The sequence below is a fragment of the Dromaius novaehollandiae genome, chromosome 26 (genome assembly GCF_036370855.1).
Source record: "Dromaius novaehollandiae isolate bDroNov1 chromosome 26, bDroNov1.hap1, whole genome shotgun sequence".
NCBI classification, from domain to species: Eukaryota; Metazoa; Chordata; class Aves; order Casuariiformes; family Dromaiidae; genus Dromaius; species Dromaius novaehollandiae.
The window spans coordinates 5,780,807-5,808,644 of NC_088123.1; the positions used below are offsets into that span (position 1 = coordinate 5,780,807).

Below are 27,838 nucleotides of genomic sequence, written 5' to 3' on the forward strand. Positions count from 1 at the left end.
GGATTTGTATTCAAGTTGAATGACTTGTGACTACTAAATAATATCCACATTTCTGGTAAGACAAGCAGCAATTTGAATTTTAAAAGCCGTTTATTAGAAGCACTCATTAAATAATATTTGTGTATTATATGTGACAAATTTTAAATCATGATTTAATTCAACTAAAAATAATAATGAAGGTCCAACAAACTTTTTATTAATAATTTTAGGGGAAGATCTTAAGCAACTGTAGAATGAACTAGTCAGAATTTTTCCAAAATTGGAAAATTTTGAATGGAAATCTGACATTTTAGAATTTAGAAAGCAGCAATAATTTGTAAAGATCCCGATACTGGTTTATGCCATTTTATATATGCCATATTCGTACACATACTAAATAATTATTTAGTTCTGTATGTAAATAGGTATTTATTTATATGATATCACACCTAGAAATGTGCAGCAAGACTTAGGCCTTCAGTTCTACTAGGTGCTCTAAAAATACATAAGCTTAACTGGCACAGATTATTTTTGTTATGATGTAGAGGTCCGATCCACAGTTAACTGAAGACAGTGAAAAGGTATCCACTGACTTTAACTGGCTTTGATCAAGCTCAAGGACATTAGGACTTCCTTCTGATCTTGCACCCCAATGCAGTATAAAGTTGTTCTAGAATTATGCCAGTGTTTGCGAGACCAGAATCTGACCAAAAGCTTTTAAAATACATTTTCTTCTAAGGCAGTTCATTGATTAATCAGTCCTTGGGAAAAGATGAATCTGAAATCCAAGCAGGGTAAGCCTGTCTCCTTTCCCTGAGAGGTAACTGGCCAAAGCCACTAAAAAGGTTAGAATTTCAAATCTGCATGAAAATACACATTTTTTTGTAAAGAGATGGAACAGGTTAACTTCCCCTGTCTAGCAGTCCTTAAGCAAAGGAGCAGTGTTGTCGATTTATATGTAGCATAGGACTTGTAGGGGCAGCATTAAGCCTGATGTGTTTACCTTCACAGAGAGAGAGAGAGTGTTAATTCTTTGGTTATTACTACAGATTGAAAATGTAAAGTTCCTCTGTGACATTTCCTGCTTGTTGAGACCTTGATCTCACAGTGTGTCCAACACAAGTATAACTGAGGGTCACCAAATGTATGCTGTTAAGACCTGTTCGGAAGGAAGTTCAGGACTGGAGTGACACAGAGATGTAAAAGATAGGAATGTGCATCTCTCCATGAAAAAAAAAAGTCTTTTTATCATTGTAAAGCCATTTTAAGTGCAAGACTTATTTGTGCCACCTAGAGAGGACTGGAGTCAAACTGTAATTCAGTTCTTTGACATGTTAATTAGTTTGCCTCTACAAACGACAACATGAAGATGTATGTAGGAACCGGCAGAAGAGAATAAAGTTAAATATACTATCCCTGTTTAACTGCTGCTATTGGCATAGGGATATCTGTTAGCATTCTCTGAGGAGTGAGTGGGTGCTTACTGCCATATGTTACAAAACAGCATTTCACAGAAGATGCCGAGCTGTTTGAGTGAGGGTAGAATAGACAACTTTTCAATCTGTCTATTCAAGAACTTGCAGTTCTCCCACCATGGCAGGCAAAATGATAAACACAGCTATTAGGTAGAGGCTCACCTGTGTAATCAATTCCCCCAGGTCGTTGCTGCTAATAGCAGTAAAAACAACTTCTAAGCTATGAAAATAACATGGTGGCATTTTTTTTTCTTTCCACGGCTGTGATATCAGAAGACTGTTGTGATCCTGCTGTGAACAAACGCATTGATTTTTTTAGCCTAGGCAAACCACATTCAGGCAAACAAGGTCCTTCTGCCTGTAAGTCTTTTTCAGACCCTCCAAAATAACTTTTGAACCTCTTGACGAGTTTCAGCTAGATTTTATCAGAAAGGTAGAAGTATCAAAGATACACGGTTCCTGCACATTTTGTGAAAATGGAAAAAGCATAAGAAACAGATCTGAATTAATCTTCCATTGAAGGAAAGGCTGAAGTAAGGGCTCAACCATATTATTAGACAGCAGAGAAGCTACCAGAGAGACAACTCCAGCAAACCAGGTTATTTAAATCCCACTGCCCACAGCGTGTGTGTATATCCACAGAACTCTGCAAAATATTCTTAATAATATACTGAAGTGCAGCTATTTGTTGGGTAGAGTTTGGCAGACAGATATCATATAAAATAATGAGGAGGAAAGCTCAATAGATTTTAATATTATTGGTAACATAGCCCAGTGTGTCACAGAGAAAACCCATTTTCTTGTGATAATTGAAGCTTATTATTTCCTTGATAGTTTTAGTACTTTATATTGCAATATAGTCCTCCTAGCTGTCACCAAGTTTATAGATGGTAACATGTCAGAGATGTAAGATTACCTCTCTCTTGATTTGTAGTCCCCCTTATAAATGCAAATTTCTTCTCTAAATAAATCCCCTCTATATTCAGCCTCCATTAGCCAAAAACCTGAGAAATGCAGGGACCTTAACATCAAGCCCAGGAGATTGCAGAGTGTGAAATCCAGCAAGCCTATAGCACTGGAAGATGTAGTTTTCTGTCAGTATTAATAACAGCAGCAACAACTAGCAGCCCCAGTACTATCAGGGTCTCATTGTGTTAAGTCCTTAATAATTATTAAGTGCTGAGAGAACACCAGATGAAAAGCACAAAGGGTCAAGTGATACGAGTATTGAATAGCCAGGTATAGGCACTTCACAGATATAACAGTAATAATTATTCATATAAAACCAGATCTCAAAAGGTTCATCAGGGCCTCACTACATCAGAAATGGTGAACCAGTTATGATCCGGAAAGATATGTACTTCCATTTTATAGACAAGGTGCTGTCACAGAAAGATTAAGCAACCTGCCTGTGGTTATGCAGGAAAACTGAAGCTGGACAGGGAGATAGATCTCTCGGGTTCTGCTCTATAGTTTAATCACCAGACCACCAATATTATTCTAAAGAGTGGTAACAGAAAAGCAATGATCCTAGTAGTGTGAAGTTTATATCTGCCTATGCCCTCAATATTTAATACACAATCAAATATTAATATTTGACCTGATTATACTTGAGCTTTTCTTTTTTAAGAGTAATGTTGAGACAGGTTGTTTGAAGAGAAAATGATAAACTGTTAAAAAGATGAGTATAAAAATTAGATATAAATTTCAAGGGTAAATCTAAATGCCACAGTGGAGCTGTTAGGGGAGCTCATATGTGTTCTGTAATGCGTATTTATAATAGGCTACTAGCAAAGTGTGCTGTGCTAGCATTGCTGCAGTTATGGTTCTGTCAGCATTTCCACTCTTAAGTGCTATCATTCAGGGTGCTGCAACTCAGCCATCAAATTCCTCTCATCGCCAAAATGTAATGTGTGGACTTTTCCATAAGGTTCCCAGATGAAAAACTCTTATAAGAGTGAAGACAGCAGGATTCCGTGGACATCTAGCAGTATACTACAGAGAGTATAGCAAAGATCTAGAGAAATGGCTTGTTATATAACAGGGTTTGCTGAACCAACTTGCATAATTTAATAACGGGTATGTATTTAAAACGAGAGAGTTAAAAAGTGTATTTTTAACCCACCACAGCTAAACACTTAGTCCCGGTGTGAACCTTAGACTGGTGTGAATAAAGTTAGGCATATGTCTCCATGTTCTGAATTACCTTTCCTTCATTAGCTCTTCCTAGAATAATAAGGCATTTGTTCTGTGCTGCTAATCTAGCAGTAGCCTCATACCCTGCCTTTAATAATACACAAATTCAAATTCTCTGTTGCTGTAAGTAGTTCCATTATAGTTCCATTGACTTTAATAACGCTTACATCAGTTTATGCCAGCTGAGGATATGTCTCGTAGGCTTTCATATCTTAAGTTTGATCACAGCTCTGCATTTAGTTTGTCATAGAGATGCTAACCTAGAAATGTGTGCATCAGGGAGATTCTGAACATAATTTTCCTTGCTGTGAAGAAATCCTCTAGGGGTTAACTTGTCAGAGCAGTGCAATATAAAATAATCTGTAGGATATGTTGGACTCCCAGTCGTACTGTACCAGTCCGTGTGCCAGGTGCCAAGGGTAGGAGGCGCTGTTCTGCTAAAACTTGTGAGTAGATTTAAGGTGGTCTTGTTATCTGCTAGCGGGAAACAATGCCTACAGGGGTGCCGTGAGCTCTGGAAATGAACTTTGGCCAGAAGATGGGGGACAGGGGTGCCGTGAGCTCTGGAAATTAACTTTGGCCAGAAGATGGGGGATATGACACAGCACACTTGCAGAGAGCAGCTCCTACACTGTTTTAGCCTATGGAAGACACATGAAATAGGAGACAACGCTGTGTGAGGAGTAGGGTGTTTGGAACTGCTGTTACCAGCACAGTGTAGGAGCTGCTCTCTGCACGTGTGTTGCGTAAGCACTGTTGCAAAGGGCTGCAGTGAGTGTGAATGGGAAAAAGAAAGGTGGCAGTACACTTGTGGTGGCATACTTCCGACTGTAGGTTGCAATACACTGCTCAGAGTAGACTGGACGGTGTGTATGTACATCCGCAGCCCAGGTGACCAATAGATCAGCATGGTTATAGCCAGCAAGCTTCTGCAGCCAGCAGCATGGCGATTTGGGTTCTGCAGGGTGAATAACAAGCATCTGTTTGCAGCTGGGTTGCGTGTGGGTAGTCAGTGGTGCAAGGTAGGAATTCACATGTTTAAATCCACAACGGGTGCCCTATTTGCTCTGTGCTAACATCCCTAAGAAGGTTAGGCGTCACATTCAAAATATTACCTATGCTTTCTGGCTCAGTTTTCCTATCACAGATGCACCTAGAGGTTCTGCATGCTTTATTTCTTCTCACTGCTACTCTGCGAAGAGTGGACTTCTTGACCTTTGGGCCACTTCATAAAGTAAAGCAAGGATGAGCTATACAACTTTGCTGAGGTCTTTGACTGTGGCCCTTTTTTGATTGGAGGAGAGGAAAAGTGTGCATCTCCCAAGACAGTCACTGATGGTATTAGAGTGAGCTGTCACTCATGGTAAATTGTGCAGATCTTCATAACATCATCCTCCTTCACCAGTCTTATGTGCTTTGATGTGTGGTGAAATAATTAATATTTTAAATGTCAGCACTGCTATCATTGGGTATCTGAGTTAGTCCCCATTGAGATGAATGGGACTGAGCTGTTGTTTCAGGTTTTGCAAATGCAGACAGATGTCATAGCATCAGTTGCTCAAGTGTGAGAGATTTTTTTTTTTTCTATCCCAGAGAGTCATAATAGCTGGAGACTTGTATTTAAAATGAAAGCATGGATTTGGGAGGATAAGGAACAATATAAAAGAGGCCGCGTTGTGCCATACTCTGTTTGAGCCTTGTCATAAATTAAGTCAGGCAAGCTGTAGGGCGTTTTGACCTCTCCTTGCTACTGACTGCAACGATTCTGTTGTTAAAACAATTATGCTGGAATGAGGTTTATAAAATAAGTGACAATTTAGTTTATTCACTAGATTGTTGCTCTTTTTTTGAAAATGTATCTTATGTCAATGCACAGTTTTTTACATTATGTTCTGGGAAATTCAAGAGACCTCTTGTGTTTGAAACACATTTGGATTTGGGAATTGCCAAAGGGATTTTGCTATACCTGAGCCACCTTTGTTGGGGATTTCATTTCAGGTATCTGATTTGTAGGAAATAATGAGCATTCTGCTTCCATGTCAGACCACTTTATGGCCTCTGAGTCCATGCACCCAACAGCATTTGGATCTAATTTTGGCATATTTTTATGTAACATATGTAGCTAAATCACTATCGATCCAATAGCTCTTTTTTTTTTTTTTTTTCTTTTTTTCTTTTCTGTGGGAGTGGTATTGTGGTGAAGCTGTTTAAACTTGCTGATGGATTCTACATCTTGCCTTCACCTGTTGCAGCTTCAATTGGAAAGGTATCATTTACTTCCGCAAGTATTCGATATTGGTTTTTAACAGCATTTCCTGAGAGAATTTTCGTTTCAAAACTAGTAGAACGGCAATTTTCCAGACTGTACAGAAGATCTTTTGTGATGAAAGGCATAATATGTACATTGATTCAAAATGGCTGAATTCTTCTTAGAACAATTCTACATTGTTGAGAAACATTTTTCTATTTATCAGAATAGAATAAATATGTGCATGTCAACCCTTTGGAAAAAAAAGTGTGTGTTGGATAATAGCCAGTTTCTTTTTCTGGGTTAGATTTTTGGAAATTCCCATTAGCTATTTTTAGTTAACTATGTATACATATATATTTAAATTCCCATATACTTTACATCACTTTTGCTTAGCTTAAGATATATAACTTAGCTGATTAGACTTGTAATCAAGAAGAGAAATGGCACATAATGATGTATAGGCTCTTGAGAGATTTTGGCCTATAATTCTCAGGATTATTGGGGGGAGGGAGGGGAAAAAACCCTCTTCCCAAATGGGATGTAGTTTCTGTGGCAGTTGAAATGTGTATTATTAAACTCCTTAAGCAAACCAGAATGGCTCCCAGTGGAGAGCAAAGACATTCTAAGTATAGCCAAGACTAAATTCTCAGGTCTGGGTTTTCTCTATTCAATTCCCACTTGATTATCTTCTGTAATATTTAAACTTCATGCCATGCCATAATTATTTAATAAAAAGTAAATATAAAATGTATCTCAGTGGGGAATATGACCTTTTACCTTCATGTTGTTATGCCAAAGACAGACACAGATAAACAGCAAATCTGGATCAGTGTCATGGTCTGTCTCACTTGATAGTTTCATTCTTCCGGTGTCTGAGATAGTTACCTGCAAGGTGCTGAGTGCATTTGGGAAGATGCAATAACTGCTGTCAGCATCTCCTGGAATCAGGTACTTTCAACTGTGCTAATGTCACCAGTTCTTTCAAAATACATTTTTTGAAGAAGCACAAATATCACAAGAGAATGGAAAAAGCTAGCACTGAATGAGGATATTGCTAAAGGAGTTACATATGTTACTTATTAAATACTTCATGAAATTCTTAGTAAGATTCTCAGCACATGATTGCATGGATGTATCATTGAAAATATAATGAACATCCTGAAGTATAAGGAAGTCCTAAAAAAACAGACCTATAACTGTATTAGTAAATACTGATAATTCTAATGTTTTAGAGGGCAGTCAGAGCCTATGAGAATGCAGAATTCTAAACAACTGAATGTGGTGTCCATATTCATTTGAATCAGTTTAATTTTGAATGATCAGAAATTAGATAATTATTTGTCAAGGTTTCACAGCAGAGCGTAGCAAAGTGTTTGAGGTTTTATGAAATTATCAATCATGCCAATAGGGCTCTACCAGCTTGTACTAATTGAGTATCTGGGTCAAAATACCTTGGGTTAGCCACTAGAGATTAACATCATTACAGTGAAGTGGCAAGGTATGCATAATAGCCACACACAATGGATGAACTTAATGTGTCTAATGAATAGCTGCAGCCTAGTTTGTGATGGCAAAATCTGGGGGGAGTGGGGGAGAATGTGTGTGTTGATCGTATGTGCAAATACAGTACTCCTGATTTCTGACTGTATAATGAATATAGATGACCTGTTCTAATTTCCATTTGTACCATAGCTTCCTATATAAACTCCATGTTCAGGTTCATACAGGGTAAATACATATATCCTAATGGAGTATTCTGTGGCATTGCTTCCCTGCTGTATCTTTCAAATTATTCAGTCGGTTTCTAATGGTGAGAAGTCAGCACTGGAAACTGGAACAGTTTGTCATGTGCAGATGTCATGCTTTTTTCATTGCCTCATTGAGTAAGCCAAACTCACTAGTGCTACCCATCGGAATACTTTCAGTTAGAAGTTTTGCAGGTAGCACGCAGCATTCACATAAACGTTGTCATTTGCTTCAACATATCTGCCGCTGAATGCATTTCCTGGAATATTTGCAGAAAATGAGCATGTACATTCAGTTCAGCTGTGCCCACCAGAATGAGCAAGCATAGGGATGTGTGCGCGCGCGCGTGTGTGTGCGCGTGCGTACACATCAATGCACAGGAAGATATCACTAATTCTTTATTCAACAAATTACAGAAGCACTGAAGGCTTTTTAATATAGATAATGGCAGAAACATATGTACAACTAAATGGGTGGAGTTAGGGTATCAGGAGTCAGGGGACCTAGTTTGTATAATATGGTCCAACATTAATAGCTTCTATGTCCCAGTTTTTTTTATCAGTAGAATAAGAATGATCTTTAAAAAGAGAGGAGGCATCCTCATGTAAAAGTTGTTATAATGCTTTGCTTATTATTCAGCTTATCTTACACAGAGATCAGAGCCTGCTTCAGTAATTAGGCAATGTATGTGTCTAGGAACCCAGTCACAGAGAGGTTTTGAGAGTTTGGGGAGGGGGGTATACAGTGGAGAAGCTGCTATGAATTGGTGTAAAATACACCTTTTTCTTTTTTTTGAATGATTTTTTAAGTTTCATTACCTAAGATGCATATTCATGTCATACATCTTTCTTTTTTTCCTGTTTTCCTTTTCAGCTTTAAATGAACCTACCATAGATTACGGTTTCCAAAGACTGCAAAAAGTCATCCCAAGACATCCTGGTGACCCTGAAAGACTAGCTAAGGTAAAATATTTTCAAGCATTTCACTGAGCCCTCTAAATATTGTCTTTTGCTTCTAACTCATAAAAGAAACAAAACTGTATCTATCTTAAATAATGATTTTCTCTGAGGGTAAGTTCACCAATTGCTTGTAGGTCCGAATCGGAATTTGATCCTGTAGAATGCACAGCTACCAGTAATTGCTACCTGTTGGAGCTCAAACACCGCCTGTGAACTTTCTTTTACTGCTAATAGGAGAGTCCATTGCAGATACTATCCCAGTTCATATTCATGGTCCTTTGTTTAATCCATGTTGGCAAGTCTCTGAAGTGAAATATGTCATAGACATAAAGGATGTGTTGCAGGGGCCTAATTCCAAGGGAAACTTTTATTAAAAATCATTTGAAGCTCAACTTTTTCTGTAGCAACAACTGCAGTACATGTGTGTTGAAACAATTCAAAATTTTATGTATCTGTAATCTTACACACTATGTGTTGATGCAGCACCTAGCGCAATGACAGTGTTATTAGTGACTGTATTCCTACACTTTATTGCAGTACCAAAAGTAACTATTACTATCTTTGCAGAATGAAAGCCTATTATATTCAGAAATAAGATAATGTATTTTTTTTTCCCAAGGAAGATGATTTTTTTTTTTTTAAGTAAGTCCTACAACCAGCAGTAACAGAAAATTAGGAAACTAGCTAAGGCTTTTTTACTTGTTTGGTTGCCATTATTGAGAACAAATAAATGGACATGGAGGTTAAATGGATTTTTATGTATCTATACAAAACAATATAGTGAAATTCAATAGAGAATTGAGTTCCTACTTAAATTAGATATGTCTGAAAATTTTCTTCACAGTTTTTCAAGTTAGTGTTCTTAAGCAGTTTCAGGACTATGGAGAGCGCCCAGATAAAGATGGAACAGTGGTCCCACAAAACACACACCAGGGACTGACATTTCGATTGCATGCGCATCAATGCTTTCCAAAGCAACTGAGGATTTCAGCTGTCTAGTTTGAGATAGTGTAAGGGGGCTGGTTTTTCTGATAATGGGCAAAGAATGCCTCTTTCAGGGAGCTAGTTTTCAAAATGTTCACGCATGATCACTAATCACTTATTGCTTAGCAAATAGTAGCCCATGATTTTACTTGCACTGAAATCCATTTCTGTTAAAATGACAATTTTGTGCATCTCTCCATCCTCTAGGAAATGCTATTGAAACGAGCTGCTGACCTGGTTGAGGCACTGTATGGAACACCACATAACAACCAGGTCAGAATGACTACTCTTAGAATGGGGGTGCAGTATTTTGAGGTTTTGTGATAAACTCTAGAAATTTTCTCCAAGTAGAGTATTGATCTTGTCCCTTTCTTTGTACTGTAGGATATCATTCTGAAACGAGCTGCAGATATTGCGGAAGCTCTCTACAGTGTACCAAGGAATCCTGGACAGATCCCCGCACTGTCTAGCTCTCCTGCTCACAGCAGTATGATGGGAATTAACTCTTATGGTAGCCAGTTAGGAGTCAGCATTTCAGAATCAACACAGGGGAACAACCAAGGTAACTATTGCAAGCAGTACAGTCTTAAATTAAATAAAGAAAAACCAAATCACATTTGGATGGTATTATGTCTACATTAGATTCCATTCAGATGCGGCTGCAGTCATTCCTGAGTATTTTTTTTTGATATCAGTTTAACCCTAGATTCATTCCCTGCTCCCATCAATACCTTTTTGTAGTTATGTCCTTGGTCTTTTATGAGAACAGAGATACCAAATGAAAAAACACTCATTGCTGAAGCACCAGGGAATTATTTTTTTTCTGGTGTTTCTTCCTCAACAATGTTGATTTTGCCAATTTGCAAATGTTCAACATATTATGTTGACTCATATCATTGTTTTTTTTAGGGAAACGTGCCACAAAATGGCATGCTAACAGCAATGATAACTTAACTTTGGCCATTATCTGACTCTTGAATGTTTGGTCAGTTTAAAACTGGATTCCAGTAACAGAGTCTGTGGTGTTTGACTGCATGAACAGTTGTGTTTAACAGTCTGAGGCTGTAAAACCATGTCATATGACGTTAATTCTACATATGCCATGCTAAGCGTCATTATGTAGATAAGACATTATAAAACTAACAGAAGTTATCAAATTTGAATTAGAGCTTCATAATATCGATGGGCAGAAATAGCTGATTTGGTATCTATATGGTAACTACTTCTAAAGTAGCTATTGGATCACATCTTTCTAGTGAAAACTTTTCAGTGGAAAAATATTTTTCAGCTGTAATAATCTTGTACTTCAATTCTGGCAGCTAGGGTATTTTTCTTTTCAGGTCTGTTTTTGGTGAGAAAAAGGTTAAATTTGGTTCTAAAATGTTTGGGATGTTGTTTTAAAGACAAAAGTGTTTTTTCACTTATCTAGGTTATTCTTTTCCCCACAGAGAGTATCTTCAGTGTCAAAGCTGCAAACGACACATTGGTTATAAAAATTCACAAATAATTTGAAAAGTATAACCTGCCTCCTAAAATTGTAGAAAATCCCACATATAATATAAATTCTACATCATTAAAGGACGAGCGCACACATTTTTTCCAGGTCTCAGAACAAATTTAAACTTTTAACAATAACAGGTCCCTTTAAAAAGTTAGTTTCCCACATTGTTTTAAAACTTAAGATTGCCTTATTTGAAAGCATGTGCTCAAAACCCACTGAATTCAGTACCTACTTAACTGTTTTAATTAATCTGGATCTAAATATGTAATTTCTTTGGGCATGGAAAATAATGTTTTAAGCAAAATCCACTAACGTGCTGTGAAATGTTTTATTTTTAGGTTACATTCGTAATACAAGCAGCATCTCACCCCGAGGTTACTCATCCAGTTCCACACCTCAACAGTCCAATTACAGCACTTCCAGCAATAGTATGAATGGCTACAGCAATGTCCCTATGTCAAATCTGGGTGTTCCAGGGTCACCTGGATTCATCAACGGCTCTCCAACAGGATCCCCCTATGGAAGTAAGTAAATATTTAAACTTATTAAGTAGGGTGTACCTGGTTTTGTGCAAAATATTCTTTATTTTATTTACATTCACATCCTCTGTGTAAGGACTGACCCACTTTGTGGTGATGATAAAGGCTTCTTGCTGGTCTGAAACCTACTAATCATCATGATCATCAGTTTAAGCTGTAATTTAAGGCTGAGGTGCAACTCAAAGGATGTTCAGGTTCTTTTGATTCCTCTCCTATTTTTGAGCTTTGCCCTTGACTTCAATAAGGAAAGGACTGGGCCTGTGGCTTATTGCTATTCTGATTTCAGACTAGTGCTGTCATGTGATTTTACTTGAACCCACATGAACTGTGGTCAGTTGTTCCTTGTTTTGAAGAGAAATAACAGATTTTTTTTTCTAGAGGGTAAGTATGCAGTAGCTTCACAAAGCATTGAATCTATAGTGGAACTTTTTTCTTGAAAGGTATTTCTTTAAAAAGAATCCAGTTTAGATACAAATCTAAACAAAGGCTTAAAACATTTCCCCCTCATCTTCATCACCAAGGAAATCTTCATTTTTTTAAAAACGAGGGAGGGGAAAGCAATTTTCCCCACCTCTACAGTACAGGCTGACTCTCACTACTGTGAGGAGGAGCATGGAAATGCACAGCATTATTTTGTACTGTCTGCTCATGTTGACTATCTCTCTCCCTGGTTAGACTTACTGTTTTCTGATATCCTTATCTCAGAATTTAAATGAATTAAGCACAGTTTTCTTGAACTACACTATTCAATATAAATAACTAATTCAGACTTGTCTTAAACAGCCAAGATTATGTGAGAGAGACGTCTTCTGAAAGAAATAAAACAAGTAATCAAGAGTCATCTTGAGCAGTTTTACCAAACTTGTATAATTGCATTTCTGAAGAGGAATTCACTTTTTATTTTTGCAGTAATGTCTTCAAGTCCAACAGTTGGCTCTTCTAGCACTTCTTCCATCCTTCCATTCTCCTCTTCCGTCTTTCCTGCTGTCAAACAGAAGAGTGCCTTTGCTCCCGTCATCAGACCCCAAGGGTCTCCTTCTCCTGCCTGCTCTAGCGGTAATGGAAATGGGTTTAGAGGTAAGAGATGTACAATTAGTATTCAGCCTGCATATAAAAGGCACACTGTTAGTCTCGGTAAATATAGCAAACACTGAATATTACAGGACTCAGTAGTGAAAATCTGACTTCTGATATTTATAGACCAAAAATGGTCTCGATTAGTTGAAATAAAAAAGAATTCAATTGGATTAAAGCAAGGTTCCAAGCTCTACCTATTCTATGTTAAAACAACAGGGGACTGACACTCATTTATACCAGGAAGGATTTGACCCACGCTGCATTTAAATACCAGCTCTTATGTGAGGAATGACTTCTCCTTAGGCTTCAGGGACTTGTAAAATCAAATGCCTGCCCTGTAGAGTTAATACACAGCTCTGTATGCAATAGCCAGTGTCTTGAAACCTGCTGCAAGGTTTAGGCTCATACAGGGAATAAGCCCTATAGTACATTTATGGCCTTTTTTAAAGGTGATCTGCAAAACAAATGTGAGTATTAAGATAAGAATGAAAACCTGTACTAAATTCTTTCTTTTAACAAGCGGGGGGGGGGGGGGGGCATGCGGCACATAAATACACTCCAAGTCTCCATAAAAAAGTCTTTATAGGGCCTGAGAAGTCATCTGGCTCCTTTGGGCTTGACTAGAGATACCATAGAAAACACAACTCTGGGAATTCAGCCATGCCAAGAGCCAGTGGTAATTCCAAAATGAGCCCTACAAACCACACCTGTTGATTTGGGTGCATTATAAATCCTTAGCTAGACCACAGGGACTTGCATAAACTGTGATTATTTTATACCATAAGGAAATTTTAAGTGTGTTGAACAAAAATAATTACATTTTCCAAAGCTAACTTACAGAATTCTGCTATACATTTAAAACAGCTTCTCTTCTCCCTATCCCATTGCCTGAAACTTTGTGCTCCTTCTCTAGGATGGAAGGAAGCAAGTCAGCTTCTCTAAAATCATCTCCTCCCCATTAAAGAAACATAGTGATCTATGGATATGAAGGCACAGGCATCATGTTGACAGGGAATATAATTTTCTTTCCTGCTCTGTCCAAAAAAAAAAGAAAAGAAGGGTTTAAAGAAATTTTTAAACTATAGCTATAGAAAGTTTTGTTGACCCAACAGTGGTAGCTATTTATCTAAACTGTTTAGAAATGGGTTTGTATTTGTTAGTGTTTTGCATAATCACAGTCTTTAAAAGTTGTTATCATTATTTGTTCTACAATGAACTTCCCATTTTTTGACTACTATAAATCTGTTCGAGTTCTTCATATCAGCTAAAGGAGGGACGCACTGCATGTGTGTAAAAAAAAACAAACCCACAAAAACAAAAAAACCCAACCTTTGTGGGGGCTTAGTGGTTTTTTACTATTTCAAAGTAATATGATTTTAAACTGATTTAGTTAACTCTCTGAATAGGAAGACCTATATCAGCTTAAGAATAGTTTACTTGTTTAGCTTAACCCAGCTGGAAAGTGCTATAAGCTAAAGACAAATCACTCAAGAGTAGGCTTGCATTCAGAACAGGTTTAAATTTGATTTAAATTGAAATGTGTGCAACTACCATGCTGAGAGGGCCTAATTTTTAAGAAATCACTTAAGGCAGTGTTAACCCCAATCAGTTCAATAAGAAAATCACTTCTGACAGGCTGTGTCTGGGCAACAGAAAAATGATAGATTAAAGAATATTGGCTTCTTAGTTAATATTTTTCCTCAATCATCTACCATGTCTGTCCTGTCTGTTTAAGACTCTGCTTAGCAAGGGTTTATTATTCTTTTTTTAAATCCCTTTATAAACAGTAAACTATTAGAGTCCACTTCATTGCTTATAATAATACATGCTATTTAGTGTTTGCAACATATTTTATCTAATCTATAAAAGGGCACTAAATAAGAGACTGTAGAAACACAATTTTAATGTAAACAGTAACATGAGATCTTAAAGTTCTTACATCTGCGCATTTTTTGCTGACAAAAATCTGCTCCTGAGGCATTCAAAATTAAGCAATCGATTAAGGTTATGATTACTTACTGAAATAGTTTAGGCACATAGAAATGCAGGGACTTGGGCAAAGACGAACTGGTATAAAGGTTAACCTTATTGCTTTCATTATGGGAAATCTCCCTGTGCAGCATCACTGTGATTACATAAATACAGTAATATAGCTGCAACTGTCATTTAAACAAGCTGTCAGTAGGCACAGTACCTAGTACAACTGGACTTGTCAGTTGGACTACAACAACAAACAGCATCAGATGTGGGTCACAGCAAAGATGGTAGTTGCTTTTCAGAGTCAAACGTGTCTGCCCAAGGTTCTTTATGCCTGGTCTTTGTAACTATTTAACTATTTCAGCCATAGATGGGATTTTTTTTTCCAACTGAAATATTTAAATTGATGCAAGCTGGGGAGCACATGCTTTGGAAAGGATCCAGATACACAAAGCCTGATATCCAAATTAACGTTCCCACAGTGTTGACAGACAGATGTGGCCAGAAAGTCAGCAGGAGGGTCCCAAAGAGGCTTCTTGAATGGACTTACTGTGCTGCAGCAATGGGGGTTTGTTACTCTCCATTGCTGTGCCATGGCCCTGTATTATAAGCTAAGAACAGGCAAGCTGGTAATGTAGTTTTTGTTCTTATTTCTTTCTTAACTTAGGCCTCAGCAAATGTAATGTTAAGTAGGATTCTTCTCAAAAAATTTCGATGCGCTTTCAGTCCCCATAGAGATAAAATACTGAAAGCGCAGAAGAAGCAGTAAGTACATGCAGACTCTCCCCCCTGCACATCAGACGGATGTTTTGACATTACCTCTCAATTTCCCCACCTATAATATGGGGAAAATGTCTCCCCCGCAAGGATTTTTGCAAGTGTAATGTGTGCAGTGCACTCTGGGTGTGTCTGTTACTTAAAGGTGAAAGTTTCCTAGTGATATAGGCTCCATCATACTTACTGCATCCTCTTGCAACGAGGATATTAGATGTATTACCAGCACCTCAGGGCATGCCAGTCTACTTACAAGCAGCAACGAAATACTAGAGTAAAGCTTCCAGTTATGTTAATCATAGCAGTCTTTAGGTCTGGGTAAAAACTAGTTTAAACACACAGCGCTCTTCAAGCTTCATCCTCAGATTAGCATTCCCATCATTTCTGAGAGCTTTTAGAGCTTACAGTAAGGGTAGAAATATGTGTCCAAAATTGTATTTAAGGGGAAGTTCTTGTGGATAAAGGTGCTGGATACAAGAGGATAGCTTATGGAAAATATATTGTAACTCAAAGCCAGGCATGAAACTTCTTGTATCTACTGGCTTTCAGCTTTGGGCTGCACAATGCACCCAAGACATGGAATACCCTCAGATGATAACCCCATCCTGTGCCATGTGTTCTTGCTTACCTCTTTCACCTGCCATCTGCTATATATTCTAACAATGTAACAGGACATGATAGGTAGAGAACAAGCAGCAATCCATACTGGACACCACATAGTTCTATATATGCTCCAAATTGAGAGCAGGTGATCCTGATCAGAACAATTGTGTGCTGTTTGTGTCATATGTCAAGGCAGTTTAAAAAAGGCACTGGGAAGATGTAATGTGACGTGACGCAACATGGCATGATAAGTACACAAATGCCTAATCAACTCATCTCAGATGTAAGGCAGCTGATGGGAAATGCAAGCAAATTGGAAACTCCTGGAACAGCATGGACCGCTGACTGCCCAGATTACCTTTGGCCAGCTCAGCACATCTCAACATAAAAATGCAAGCTCAGTTGCAAGGAATAGCAGGCAGCCCCAGAAGGTCAGATGTTCCATTAACCATCAGGATCCTAGCCAATCCAAAAGGCATTGAGGTCTGATACTCTTAGGAACAGCCTCAATTTAACAAAGGGGACATCTGCACTATTCCCTAAAGAAATACAGGTATTTGAGTTGAAGACCCTGATTATTAGTATCTTGTCTTGACACAGTTTTGGCTGTCAACAGCACTGGGGTTCTGGTCCTCTTGCATTAAATACTGGACATGTAGGTAATGAGAAAATAGCTGCTCTGAAAAGTTTGTAAAGGATGGGCTCAGATGAAATAACTGGATCACATCTACAGAACAATGGCTCCGGACTGTTACCAGTCCAGTGCCTGAGCCACCATTCTTTTTCAAAGCCTGGCTCCACTCAACACTTACAACACAGCATTTTAAAATAACTCTTAAGAGAGATTCTACCCAGGTAAAAGTATCTGGGCATTTTCATGCTAGGAATGTTCAATAATATGCTTCTGTCTGAATCCTGAGTCCAGAACCTATGCTAATGGTTACAAATTATATACATATATATATATATGCTGTCAATATATATGAAAAATACATATTTGTCATCTGATTAAATTTGATGTATAGGAAAGATCAAGTACATTTTTCTCCCAGCTTCTTGGCTGAGATGTATCAGGCACACTTTCCCTCAAAACAAAATCTTAAGAGATGTTTAAAATTTGTTGTTAGTACTTGACTAAACAGAAATCTGTCCTGTTACTATTAATTACTCATTTTTCACTTGACGTTCATTTGATGATTGGGATGTTAATTTCACTAGCTTATTGTATGTCATAGGCTCATTTGGGCTAGATGAGCTCCATTTTTAATGAGAGGGAAAAAAAATCTGCTTCTATTTTATTTATGGGAAAAAGTATTCAGGGCAGATATAATCACAAAAACACAAAAGGAAAAAAAGAAAAAAGAGGGTTGGTGGCAGAGATTTGACTCTGACCTTTGCTTTGCAGGTAAAAGCTTAGTCACTGTCTAACGGATCTGGAAAAATACATAACTGCAGGGCGGCTATACATTCCTGCACCCTTTAATTTTTAAACTAATGCATATGACCTTGCAAACACATATTTTGGTGTTAAGGCTGTTCCTAATTAATTTGAACTAAATCATACTAAGTGTTCAGGCAGCCTTTTTTACACATACCACTTAGCATAATGGTGAGATATATAACTACCATAATGCAACTCAATAGATTAGGCCAAGTTAACTTCTCCTCCATCTCTTAGCTATCAAAGGCTTTGATTCTTTAAAAATGTTACAGGTTTTAGCCTGCTTATCATCTAAAAGAGACAAAAACACCAGTAATTTAAAAATATCTTACCTGTCTGTGGCTAGACAATCAGGAATGGATGGATGAGCATCTTCCAAACAAATATTGAAGGATTTTTTGCAAGGATTTTTTTCATTTCCTATGGGGTAGGGGGGAGGAAATTATTTAGGAAAAACAAATATTTGAAGCTTTTGGCTACTTTTTAGTGTCTTTTGTGGAACTATCTTCCAAGGTCCTTCAAGGACGGACTTTAGTTTACTTACATTCTAGTATAAAGGATGATGGTGCCTTTCATCCAAGGCACTGATGTTTTCTGCTTGCTTTAAATAAAAGCCAGCTGCCTTTTCTTCTGAAAATCCTTTCTTTCTTCTATCCTGTTCAGTTGATTTGTTACATAAGGCTTCCTGCAGCAATTACAGAAGGAGATAATAAATGTTGCATTGTTTTACAACATCTCCCTGGTTTTAACATTAAAAGTAAAGCCCTCTATATTCTAGTGGTGATGGTAGTTTCCAGGTCTAGTCATGATGGGAGTCCAAAGATATCAATAAAGTGAGGCCTGCAAGCATAAATTTTATCTTTTATTAGTCCAAATTACACACCAGCTAGCTCTGGTACCAACAGCTTGGTGGCTTGCACCATACAAACCTGCCTGTATATCCAGGACAGTCTGTGCATAGTTGCAAATGGTAGGAAGCTTCATTTAAGATGCTCAGAGTAGCACAACTGCAGCACTTCATCCTCCTCTTCTAAGAGCTGTAGGGCAGTAAGATCAGAGCTTTCTGGAAACTTAGTGGCAAAAGAAGAAAAAAATCAGGGTGATATAACCGAATGAGAGATCAAGACACTTAACATGAAAATGACTGAAAATACTCAGTGTTCATCTTCTCTAGAAAGCATCCTCTTTAAAACAGGTCACAAGCTAGACACCTCAGAACCACCACCCATAGGGGTGTGAGTGTGCCTCTGCGTACTGGTTACTACAGCATTGAGCCCTTTGCCAGTTCTTACCAAATGACTGTATGAGTTGCACAGAATTCTTTTTCACAGCAAAGCAAGACAGCATATTCAGGAACCTCTCCTATACACCAGGCTTATGATCATTATTAATTACACCCATTAAAGGTGCCTATCACCATAGCATCTGGGTACTATCCATGTTTGATTATTTATTTATAAAAAAAATTCTCCAACCTTGTGACAATTTTAATCAAGTGTTTCAGTTGATAATTGCAAGCTGTCAAGGTTAATACAATAAGGCTCATCTCTAATTCTTTTTCCATTTCCCTCCAAGAAAAAAAAAAAACCCTCTGGGATAATGACTGTGGTTTCTATATTCCCAACTCATCAGGGAGTGTCCTGCATTGAACCACCTTTATTGAAAAGTTACATCGATTCAATATATAGTAATACAGGCAAAAATAATTACAGCTTTGCTAGCAGTGTAAGACCTTAATCCAAACCTCACAAACATTCAATAAAAAGCGATACAGGCTGGGAATAGGCTTTTGACAGTGTAGCCCCAAAGGGGAGTGGAGGTGGGGAGAAATGGACAGCGGAGGGTATGTAAAAAGAGAACCACAGAGCAAAGCAGTTTACGTGTACTGTTGAAAAGCAGGTGAAGATTCCAGCCAATATTCCTCAGCCTTGTTCTTTGTTGCAGAAAGAGGTGGTTGCAACATTGCGATGAAATGCCAGGGAAATGATAAGGCTTTGCCCATCCTTTCTGTGTTACAGTGTTACCTGAATTTCCCCACTGGCAGGTTCCATCCTAACAAGCTCTGAGGAGTATCTCTAATCTCTGATCTGGAGCACTTAGGACCTGGAATGACAAAACAGACATTTTGTTTTGGCAAAAGTAAGGAGAGGAAAGAAGGGCTCAGGAGGAAAGGATTTTAGAAGAGGTGACAAAAGAGGGAGCAGAACCCCAGAAGTAACAGCATACTCCTCCTGATTGTAGATGGCAGGTTTTTTTGTTGCTGTCAGTAGACTGAGTTCAGGACTGCTAGCTAACATAACCTCTTTAATTATACAGTACAAATGTACTCTTCCCCCCAATTTAAATTTTCCAGAATGCTGCATCTACAAATAGCCTTAATATATTTTTGAAGAGCTGTAGAAGAGACTCATGCTTGGTCTTTCCTTAGCTCTGCTGGAATTTTTCTTAGATTAAGAGAAAGAAAATAATGCTGATAAGAGTAGTATCAGAAAAAGCTTTTATGCTGGTATGGCTTATGCCCCTTGGGAATAGGTTTTAAACTACCCTGGCAACAGCCCCTGCATGTTTCAAATTAAACCACTTGAGCTATACCAGGTTAAGACTGCTGCTTCTCTGCACAGACAATCTTAACAGCTCTGTATAGAGTCTGTCACTGTATGTGGCTATGCCAGCAGAAGAGATTACCACACATACGGATGGGCCAGGCACACAGTTGGTGTAGGCGCTCCTTTATTCGCTTCAGGCAAAAGACCCAGCCAGGTTACCTCAGACAAACAATTTAAACTCTTTGAGCTAACCTGGCTGATTTTGCTGGAGGCAAATGAGGAAGCGCTTGCACAGACTGCTCCATTGGGAAACCTTGGGGTGGCGGTGAGCAGCTGAGGGCAGTTACGTCTTCTACCAGCCCAGCAGAATCTAGAAGAGGAAATCAGTCCAAGACTCAAATTATCTTTTGTTTTCTAGAGGACAGAAAGGTGGGTGTGTGGTTGATGCACAGGGAGAAGGGCTCTCCAGTGCCAGGCTGGAGCACTACCATTCCTCAAGGAAATTAGGATCATTTTCTGGTTTGGGGGATGGGGCAAAGGAGAGAGGCACCTCATTAGCGCTATCAGAAAATCTCTCTTTTTCAAATGCCTTTTCTGTCTGTTTGTCTATCTCTCTCCCTGCAAAATGAGTATTTACCTACCTTATTTAGCGTAGGTAAATTGCCTTATAATATCCCTGTTTGAAAAATGCTAGCAAATTCCTAAGCAATTAAAAAAAAGTAGATACTTGATTTAAGACTGGTCAGTTTCACTTTCTGTTTCAGCTATCTGCCAAAATTGGCAAGGACTTTTAGCCCTAGTCAACTACAAAATATGAAAATATTTAGTTTCCTATTGTATTAAATCATAGACCATATCCACAGTTGGTTAAAATCAACCCAGCTCCAATGAAAGTCATCTTAGCTGAGGATCTTGCCCTGAGCATTTTTTTAAACACTATGAACATAAGGGTGAAATTAATTCTCAGAGGACAGGGCTTTAAACACATGAATAATCCCACAAATTTCAGTGAACATAAATCTTTGCAGGATTAGGACCCTGCACTGCACTGAGGCCCCTTTGAAAATATGACTCACTCATTTGTTATATAAATACATATAAACTTAACTTACCCCTCAAAACCTTTGGGAACAGGACCAGTTCCAGGCAGCTTCAAATGTTCCTGTTGTCAGTTATGAGGAATATAGTTGCAATTAAAGGCAGTGAGAGTGACTAATAAATAATTTACATAAGCCCAGTGTTCTGGGAATGTGCCAGGTAAGACTACAGTGGTTCAGACATATGGGGTAAACCAAGCGAGAAAGAGAGGCTGGTCCTTTATTTCCACCGAAACTAAATTAGCAAAACCTAGCTCCGGTCATTGTCCAATGAATTGGGACTAGTAATTCTATGGCTAGGTCCCGTAAGCAGTTCATGGGTGAATTCCCATTTGCTTTCACGTCATCCTTCCTTACTCACAATGTAACCCTTTCTGCAAGCAAATTAGCAGGCCGAGTGGGAAACTGAAGGCCCTGCTTGATCCTGATTTTCCAGAATGATTTTGAGTATTCAACTCAAGAAAGCATGAGAAGTCTGAAGTTTTGGGGATAGTTCTGAGCAATGTCCATCTCCAAGATGTCTCAGAAGTTGAGCACCCAAAAAATCATTAGGCATTTCTGAAAATTGTTGTCCTGAGATTTGAATTAATCCACTATCTCCTTTATCCATTTAAGAACCCCAGACAGCTGGGCTTTTGGTGAATTTACTAAGAAATAGCAGATTGTCCATTGTGTGTGATCGCTGTCAGTCTCACAATATTAGTTCTTCTCACTAAACATAAAAACATTAAAAGAAACTGAAAGTCTTTTAATGTAATAACTTAGCCTGTAAGTATAGTCATCACTGTAACATTTGACTGCACACAGAAGGGTAAAATATATTTTGATCCATAAAAATCTGCCAGAATTTCATCTCTGTCCATTTTCTTTTTCAGCCATGACTGGTCTTGTCGTTCCTCCGATGTAAGGAATAGGCAGCTTTGCTCCTCTCCCTCTTCCCTTTTTTCCTCTTTTTTTCATTTTTCTTTTACAGCACAAAACTACTTATTGTGATGGACCATTAAAAAGAAAAAAATAGCACTACAAGCTCTTTTTGGGGGGGAAAGCCAGGCCCAGGAAAAAAAAAAAGGAACATTTTTTATGGATTGGACAAGTTAGAAGTCTGCATCTTTTACCTGTTTCGTATTTCTGACACAACCACATCAACTCCTAAAACATCGTGAATGAAGAATCAGCCAAGAGCCACGATGAACAACAGTTGGCAGAACGGAATCACAAATGCAAAGTCTTTCTTGAAAGACATGAAACGTTCCTAAGATTTGTACAATATTAAAAGGAGAAAGAAATTGGCAAAATGATTCAAGTTTGATATTTTGGATACAATAATTTGTTTTACTTTGTAGGGGAAAAAAGTTGAAGTTTCTATTTTCTATGGAGCCTTTCAGATACCAATTTAGTTTATGCAGAAAAAAATTCAACAAAACAGGGTACCAGCATGAAAGAATTTCTAGGACAAACTGACATGAATGATGGAACTTTGGTGTATGTGTGTATTTGCTTATAGTTTAACCTCTTTAAAAATGTAAGATGTTTTACAATTATTTAAATAAATAAACTTGTAACTTATTGTATGTAGAGGTAGAAATTAAACCCTTTTTTGGATTTTTTCTTCAAGTTGTACAATGAAGAAAAATGATGCAAAAATGTAGTGACAAGTTTGAGATATATTATTACTGCTGCAATTGCTCCTCACTTCCTCCCTCTTACTGAATTTGTGTGCAAGGATGTATAGGATTCTTTCCGATTAACAAATTCATCAGAAACTTTTATACAAGTTGTGGTGTACAGGTCACTAATTCATGTATGAATTTTCATCCGCCTCATCTTTCCCCTCGTCCATTTTTTGTTTTCACAATATTCAGGTACTAGGATAAACTGGTAAGTTTCAAAGACCCTACTGACAAACGAGTGGCACTTAGGGATTTGAACAGATCAGATTTTTCATGAGGTACTGAGTTTATATTATAGATTCAATATATGAATTGGGAGGGAAAGGGTTCTCTAACATACTGTTTACCATGTAGTTAGAACAACTTAAGTTCAGTTATACTTCATATTAAGGGTGCATTTATAAAGGATAAATATGTATTTGAATAATTTATGCACTTTTATCCTGAGTCATTAAAAATGGTAAGTATTTTCCATTTATATATTGAAGTTCATAGAAGTAATCAATTGCTTTGTTTGAATTTTTCTGCATTTTAGTGTAAAAAAGTTTAGTTCTCCTTTGCATCTCCTCTCCTGAAATTGGAAGGTGAGAACAACGCAATGAAAAAAAAATCACTAGTTATTTGACTAAACCAGAGAGCACTCTAAAGAACTCAATTTTGCTGGTAAGCCATTTTTTGAGAGGAAAAAACCAAAATCAGCTACACTACTTACAACCCACTCAAATACATAGTATTCATAGTTGCACAAATAGTTGTTCCTATGATAACATCTTTCTATTTATAAATAAACCCTTAATGTATGGCCCCAAAACTGTACTTCTCCATTTGCCCAGTAGTTTTATTTATTGGTAAGTAAAATAGGATTTTTGGTGATTATATATGGTAGAAAATGTTCAATTCAATACTGGACTCAGGATGGAGAACAACTGTGACAACTTGCATGGCTGAGGTAATTTGTATTTTGGAGCTAATCTGGATTAGTAATAGACTAGAAAGTCTCTGTTTAGATCTATGGTTCAAATCCAGCTGCCATGATTAGTGACAAAGCAGCTTGGTGTTGTGTGTGGTATGAATTTATAGACCCTCATCTGACAGACAGGCTTTTCCCAGTAGTTTTTGCCATAGGACTGCATTCTGCAAACTTGTGTGCAAATTCACTCATGTAAATACCCCAGTGCAGTTAAACTGACTTCCTGTGACCCTGCTTCTGATTCAAACTGTGTAAGAATAGATTCTCATTGAAGCACAATTTGCGTAGTATGGTGTACGATTGGGCTTATATGAGAAATGTATTTAGTGTACAGAAATGTTTATGGGATGTGTTTTTCAACCAGAACTCGGTACAGCAGAGAAGCCAGGGGACTGCAAAGACAATGAAAGTGGGCTACTCCTGTCATTCCTAGAGATGACACGCTTGTGACCTTTGTACTGTTCCTGACTGTGCTGTGGCTTTTTAGCAGAAGATTCATTAGGTGCCTTTCCAATGCCATTAAATTCAATTTTTAAAAGGAAGGCTTTTTTTACTGTCTTCTAAAATTCAAGCTAAAATTTATCAGCAAAAGTGGCAATTAAGAACAACTTTAAAATAGCTTTTGTGGGAATAATGTGTTTTTAAGAAGCATGAGTATAGTTCATTGGTCTTGCAAGTCAGGTTACTAAAAGTGTCTACACATCAGAAAAGAAGAAATAAAATAACTCACTGTTAATTGTGGTTGCAAGTTCAGTGACACTGCAGGTTCTTTGCATGCCCTTCATGTCTTCAAGGAAGTAGCAATCACTGGAGGTCAACAAGGAGCCAACCTTCAAGCTAAGTGATCTCTAAAATATGAAAGAATCCTAGGTGGTAAGAAGTCTGGAGTTGTAAGTGTGTTCTGCTGTACATTCACCTGGGATAGCACAACGAGACATACTGCCTAACCTCGTAACTGTTATTCAGAACAAATAATTATATTTCATGTAGTCATAGGTATCAGTATCCCAGAAAGGCTAATAATGGGAAGTCTAAATTAATGCTTGGAATTCTGGATGCATAGAGGGGAAAAAAGACAAATTTAGGACTATTAAAGTTGGGTTTAAGACTTCCATTGATTTCAGTGAACACTGCATCAAGTCCTAGATTTCCAAAAAATATCTCATACCAGTGTCATTTCTGGTGTGTTATTTCCATTCCCCAATTTTGGCCTACTAAAAAAACCTGAATAGCTCCAAAGCATGAAGATACAGATTTTTTTTCTCTGCCCTTCTCTGTACAGGCTACGTTCTAATTTTGTCATCGCTGCTACACTTAAAATATATGACCATCAAATATTCTGGATATGAATTTCTAGGCCACATGCTGAAGAGCAGCAGCTTGCTAGCTTGACTCCTTTCACATTTTTAACAAACAAAGCTTTTCATTACAAAATTTCAGAAAGGTTTCAAATAAAAAATTGAGACATTTCAGGGGAGAAGCTATTCTGTTAATTGTCCACCAGTTACATAAATGGGGGGAGTTATTACATAAAATGTCACTGAAGTCTAAGAAAGATTCAAGAAAAATTGACAAGCTGACTAAAAAAAAAAAAAAATTGAAAAGGTTCTGAAATTCTCAACATTCCTTTCACATTTCAGTTATTTTTATGAGCTCCATCCGCTTGCTCAAGTGGGACAGCCAAGAGTCCAATGAAATAAAAGAAAACCTTCCCTAGAAAGCTTCTTCAGACGCTTGTAGGAAGGGAAACAAATGTAGCTGCCTAAGTTAATGTAAACAAGAAAAAAAAAATCACTTTTTCTGGTTTGATTTGAGCCAAACAAATGAAACAAAGTAAATGTAGGAATGATTTAGAACATGAGGTTTGCTCATGCATGGAAATCATCATATTGAAGATGAGTGTAGAACTTGGTAGCTTCACAAGGAAAAATGTGTGTAAATAAATACAATCAGGAATCCTTGAACATGAAAGACGGACTTTGGCAGTAGCAAACACCCAGCGAAAAGTAATGTAAAAATTTATGTGTAAGCGTTTTTTTTTTTTCAGTGTAATAAGCAAATCTGTCCTCTTTTAGTTATTGCTGTTTAATACTCCCTAACAGCTTGCTTTTTTGCCACTAAAAAGAAGAAAGCTGTTGTGAGAGATGATTACAAATTTTATCATAACTTTAAAGAGTATGTTTTATTTCATTATTTATCTTGGTATAGCCTCTTATTCTCCCTATTTCTTTGCACATTTCCAATATGCATGGTTTTTAAAGACCGTTTTCCTCCCTTCTGTAAATTAAGGCCTCATTTCTCCCTACTGTATAGTTTTGGAGTTTGGGGTTGGCTGGTCGGTTTTTTGTTTTTTTGCGTTGTCAGTTATACGGTATGAAGTTGCTATGCACAGAGCTTTTGTAAAGACAGCTTTTTTTTTGTTTACTGTTTTTAATGGTCCTACTTATGGAAGAATATCTTGTTTGTAAAATGAATATGTCTACTTCAGTTTTAAACTTTAAATTATCCTAACAAAAAAAATAAAATTTTTGTACTGTAAACAAGGGGGGGAAAATTATCTTAATTTCAGAGTATTCAGTGTGCTTTGTTCTGTATCTTTTATCATCTTTGGGGGTCACTCAAGACACTCTTATGGCAATAAGAGATTTTTAAAAAGTACATTATACGTTATGTAACAGCTTTCAAATCAAACCTTTGTGCTCGTAAGATGTCCATCCACAATTTGGGGGAGCCAGATATAGGTTATACAAGTCACAGAATAAGATAACAGTGGTTCTTCTGACCTTTTTTCCTCATTACACCTGATTAACAAAGTAGGCAACACCTTCATTCTTGGGGGAGAGGAGGAGTCAAATTTCTGTAATTTTCTTTTGGGAAACGACCCCCCTTTTTGTTAGTAGCAAACCATTGGTCAAAGCTGAAAATCAAAAAACAAAATGCATAGAGTCATGTCTTAACTAGCCTTTCTTTTTGACTCAGACTGCAGAGCTAAATTTGGTTTTGTTCCTCGGTCCATCTTTAGATGACCAAAAAATTTATGTACTGTCTTCATGCACGACTGTGCAAAGAAAAAAGTCTCAACTATCTCTATTCCCTCCTGCAGTAAAGGGCGAGATTTAATCAGTGGGATGTATAAATATGCTTCTTTGCAGCTCCCATGCTCTGACCAGCAAATGCGCCCACAGGGTAGAGGCACTGCTCCACTTAACACTCCATTCTACCTGTCCTTTAGAAGGAAGAGGATATATGGGGAGCCAAAGCCTGGGTGAATTATATATAAGACAGAGGATTCTTGTTCCTTTTGTAAGACTATTGATCGAAAATGCAAATTAACACTATCTTCTCAGAAAAAAATAAACTGGGGAGCTGAGAAGTGTTTTGGAAAACAGTAAGCAGCTACCAAGAACAGGAATACTCAGTTTTCTTGTTTGAAAATCATTGGAAAGGTTCAAACAAATGAAAATTTTCTTTGCTGATGAAAGCCATTTTTACTGACAACACTTTTGATTAACAGAAGACAGAATATGAGTGAGTGTTTAAACTACTGCCAGATGTCTGTGAAAGCATCTGAAAACATTAGGCATTATCAACCAAAAACAGAGAAGAAAAACTTTTCTTGGTCATCTGTTTCAGTTACTCATTCAAAGAGAACATGCAGTTAGTAGATGACCAGAATTCTTCCTATACCGTGAAACCTAAGAGTATTTCACTATGACAGTGGACCCTTTCATCTCATCTTGAGCAGGGGTTACGGCCTATACTATTTAAAAAACAGATTCAGTGATTTTTGGTCGCCCTCCCCTCCCCCCCCCCCCCCCCCCCAAATTCCCATCAGCTTATTAAGTGATGATTTTAGTGATATAACTCACAGCTACTTTGAAAAAGATTCTGAAGTCTGTAACATTGACCTACCTTCATATTCAAGTGGGGAAGTCCATTATGGAGATGAAAGCCTGGAGATCTACTATGCTTGACTACTGATTTGTAGCCTCTTCTCAGGAACTGCTGATATACAAGTACAGTATGTGCCTATGATATGTCATCACGCTGACC

At 37.6% G+C, this 27,838-nt stretch overlaps 1 protein-coding gene across 1 annotated transcript in view; it reads left to right on the top strand.

Annotated features, from left to right (window-relative positions):
• Positions 1-26,348, top strand: part of EBF2 (EBF transcription factor 2) — a 148,261-nt gene extending 121,913 nt beyond the window's left edge. The window contains exons 11-16 of the mRNA XM_026122305.2: positions 8,521-8,609; positions 9,798-9,863; positions 9,975-10,152; positions 11,430-11,615; positions 12,540-12,707; positions 22,021-26,348. Coding sequence (XP_025978090.1) covers positions 8,521-8,609; positions 9,798-9,863; positions 9,975-10,152; positions 11,430-11,615; positions 12,540-12,707; positions 22,021-22,052 — 719 coding nt within the window. The 3' untranslated portion in view covers positions 22,053-26,348. The remainder of the gene's footprint in view (positions 1-8,520; positions 8,610-9,797; positions 9,864-9,974; positions 10,153-11,429; positions 11,616-12,539; positions 12,708-22,020) is intronic.
• The last annotated feature ends 1,490 nt before the right edge of the window (positions 26,349-27,838 follow it).